We start from the raw sequence: 3,103 nt of genomic DNA on the forward strand, positions 1-3,103 counted from the left end.
TGTGTGTGTGTGTGTGTGTGTGTGTGTGTGTGTGTGTGTGTGTGTGTGTGTGTGTGTGTGTGTGTGTGTGTTGTGTGTGTGTGTGTGTGTGTGTGTACATGTGTGTACATACATACAGGCATACATATGTATATGCATACATACATGTATGTTTTGACACACAATCCCTATACACTTAGGGACTATGTTTACTATTTCACTCATTAGAACACTGGACATGCACAGAGTTTCAATATCATTTGTCATAATGACTTAGAAATTGTGCAGCATAAAGCTCTGTGAATGAAAAGATGGTTGTTTCATTAATCAGAGTCAAAATAACATGACTTTGAGAGCGTTTGTGTCTACCTCAAATTTCTTTTGATGTTTGAGTGTCTCTCTTGCAGCGTGCTGAGAGCTTCCGTGTTGAGGGTAACATTTGGGGTGCTTGCAGGTTTGGCCACAACGCTACTGCTGCAAACCACGGACCAGAATGGGCGGCTGGTAACCATCAACCAAGGGAGCAGTGGAGCTGTGCCCACTTCTGTGGTGACCACCTCGTCCAGCAGCCACCATGGACCCAGCAGCAGTGGCCACCAGGGCAGTAGTGGTGGCAGTGGCTCATCACGCGGCCACAACCACAATGGGGAGCCAGTGCCACGCCCCTACCAGTGTGGTGTGTGTGGCAAGGCTTTCATCCGCAATGAGCACCTGCGGCGCCATGTACTGACCCACTCAGGCGAGAAGCCACATGCCTGCACCACTTGTGGCAAGGCCTTCTCACGCAGGGAGCATCTCACCAAGCACATGCGCTCACACATAAAGCCCTCAGCCAGTGGTTCAACCCAGTCCAGCTCACAGGCCAGCCACGGTTCCATCCAGGTGGGCGTTTCAGGAAGTGCAGCAACACCCCAGGCTACCCTCACCGTGGCGCAGTCGGCGGCTGTCTCCCTCCCTACTGCAAGTGTTGTGGCCTCCAGTGCAGCCCACCAGCAACCCCCACCAGGTGTAGCTCACACAGTGGCTGCCTCGCATGGCACACCTGTGGCCCACGCCGCACACCTCCCCCCAGGCACACACTACCTGCCCATGTTTGGCCTGCTGGCAGAAGTCGTGTGAGGGAATCAGTGTGGCTAAATGACAAACGGTAACCCTCCACAGCTCTTGGTCCTGTTAGTCATTTTGTTTTTTCATGATTTGTGTTCCATCATTGTCAAACTTTATTTTTGTTTCTATTTTGTTAAGCCTTTGATAACGTCAGCAGCGCTTGGGCACAGAGAAAGGAGAGTGTGGCTTGCCCAGACCACCCTTAGCACCAGTGAGGCCATGCACGAGTCTCCTCAGGGACTCCCGAGATGCCAGTGCAAATGCCACAGAAAGGCCATGCAATGAAAGGGACAGTGCATGCTGACTGATGCAATGGCCATAGAGAGAGAGTGAGTGAGTGAGTTAGTGAGTGAGTGAGTGAGTGAGAGAAAGAGAAAGAAAATGTTGTGCCATGATCTCCTCCTTTGTAGCTGTGACTGACCACTCGCCAGAGAGAGAGTCCTCTATTTCTCATGTTGTCTGTCACCCAAACAAGCCTCGATGCTTAAAACCCATCAGAAATAGATACATGTTCAGCCCTTCCCTCACTCCCTCCCCTATCCCCATCAGACTCCCAAGACCATGCTCTCCCCTCCTTCCCCTCCCAACCACTTATTACCACCATCCTTGTCTCTGCCCCAATCACATTCCAGTTCCTTTACAGTCATCTTTTTGGCCACTTATTCACATAAAAAGGGAGGAGAGGCATTGTTATTATATATTTCCCCCCCCCCCCACCTTTTCCCAGTGTAGCACTACAAAACAATGATGAACAAGCCATCACCCGTGTCAGAAATCTTGTAAATTTTTATATCAACCAGTTTTATGCAGTCCTGTGTACTTAGAGTATTTGTACAATGATTGAGATAGATATTTTCCTGACTGTTTCAAAAAAAGAAAAAAGGTAAAAAAAAAAATAATAATAATGAATAAAATGTCATCTGATGCACCCTGCCAAAGTTGAGAGAGGTTTTTTTTTTATTATTGATAATTTTTTGGCAAAAAATGTAGATATGATGTTATGTAAAAAATTATAATAATACAGGAGAAAATTTATTCATAAACCTGTCAAGGCAGCTCACACCATGGGCCCCCCCACAGAATAGGCACCAATTTATCAATCGTATTATTATTGTCATGATATTGCTAGCATTGTTAATTTTATAGTCTTTACTTGGTATGTTATATTGTTCTGTGTGTCTGCTTGAGGGCCCTGTATAGTCTTTTTTTTTTCTCTCTCTCACATGGGACTCCCTCCCAATATTTTGAAGGAAATCAATTTTGTCTGTGTGCATAGACCATGTTGATGTATTGTAGTGTAACTTGTAAAGAAGTACCTTTTAATTGTAAAAGTGATATTGCCCTGTAATTATTTTTAGGAGCGTTCTTCATATGCTTATTGTAGGTGTCTCGAAGGTAGTGTTTTATACTAGGTAAGATTGTGTCTCTTGTGTTCCTTTTACATTTATTTAAATCAGTTTTATTATTGTATTATTTTCTTATTTAAATTTTTGTTTATACACAAGGCAGGTATATAAGAGATTGTCCAAAGTTATCAGTCGTAGCCTTAGAGTAGTCTGACCTGCATCAGTTTCATGATGTAGATTTGGCTGTTAATTTTCTCCTTTTCTTTTCCTTTTTCTTTTGTTATGAATGCATTTTCATAGAATTAAGACAATGGCAGATGAAAGTCCTGATCTTTGAAACATTTATAAACTGTCTTTTATCAAAAGGTGCTCAAATAGAGTTGATGATAACTTTGGATCTGCTTTTAATCTGCATTTTTTATTATTATTATTATCATTATTATTTTTTTCTTCTTCTTCTTCTTCTTCTTCTTCTGAGAATTGAGATCTGATTTTTTGTTTTCTATTCTGGTTATTATTGATTATGTTTTCGAAGGTCAAGAGAGAGAAGTGACTATAGTTTTTTTTTTTTTTTTTTTTTCTATTTTTATTTATTTAGTTTTTTATTCAGACCTAAATGGATTGAGAGTCATCGCATTCTTCTCAACATCAGATAATATTTTTGTAATATG

At 42.2% G+C, this 3,103-nt stretch overlaps 1 protein-coding gene across 2 annotated transcripts in view; it reads left to right on the plus strand.

Annotated features, from left to right (window-relative positions):
- The window catches only part of LOC119584364 (zinc finger protein 37 homolog), a 19,537-nt gene extending 17,430 nt beyond the window's left edge, over nucleotides 1-2,107 (plus strand). For both annotated transcript variants that reach the window (XM_037932934.1, XM_037932936.1), the window contains exon 3: nucleotides 434-2,107. In XM_037932934.1, the coding sequence (XP_037788862.1) occupies nucleotides 434-1,098 (665 nt within the window). In that variant the 3' untranslated portion in view covers nucleotides 1,099-2,107. The remainder of the gene's footprint in view (nucleotides 1-433) is intronic.
- The last annotated feature ends 996 nt before the right edge of the window (nucleotides 2,108-3,103 follow it).

The sequence above is a fragment of the Penaeus monodon genome, chromosome 18 (assembly GCF_015228065.2).
Source record: "Penaeus monodon isolate SGIC_2016 chromosome 18, NSTDA_Pmon_1, whole genome shotgun sequence".
Lineage (NCBI taxonomy): Eukaryota > Metazoa > Arthropoda > Malacostraca > Decapoda > Penaeidae > Penaeus > Penaeus monodon.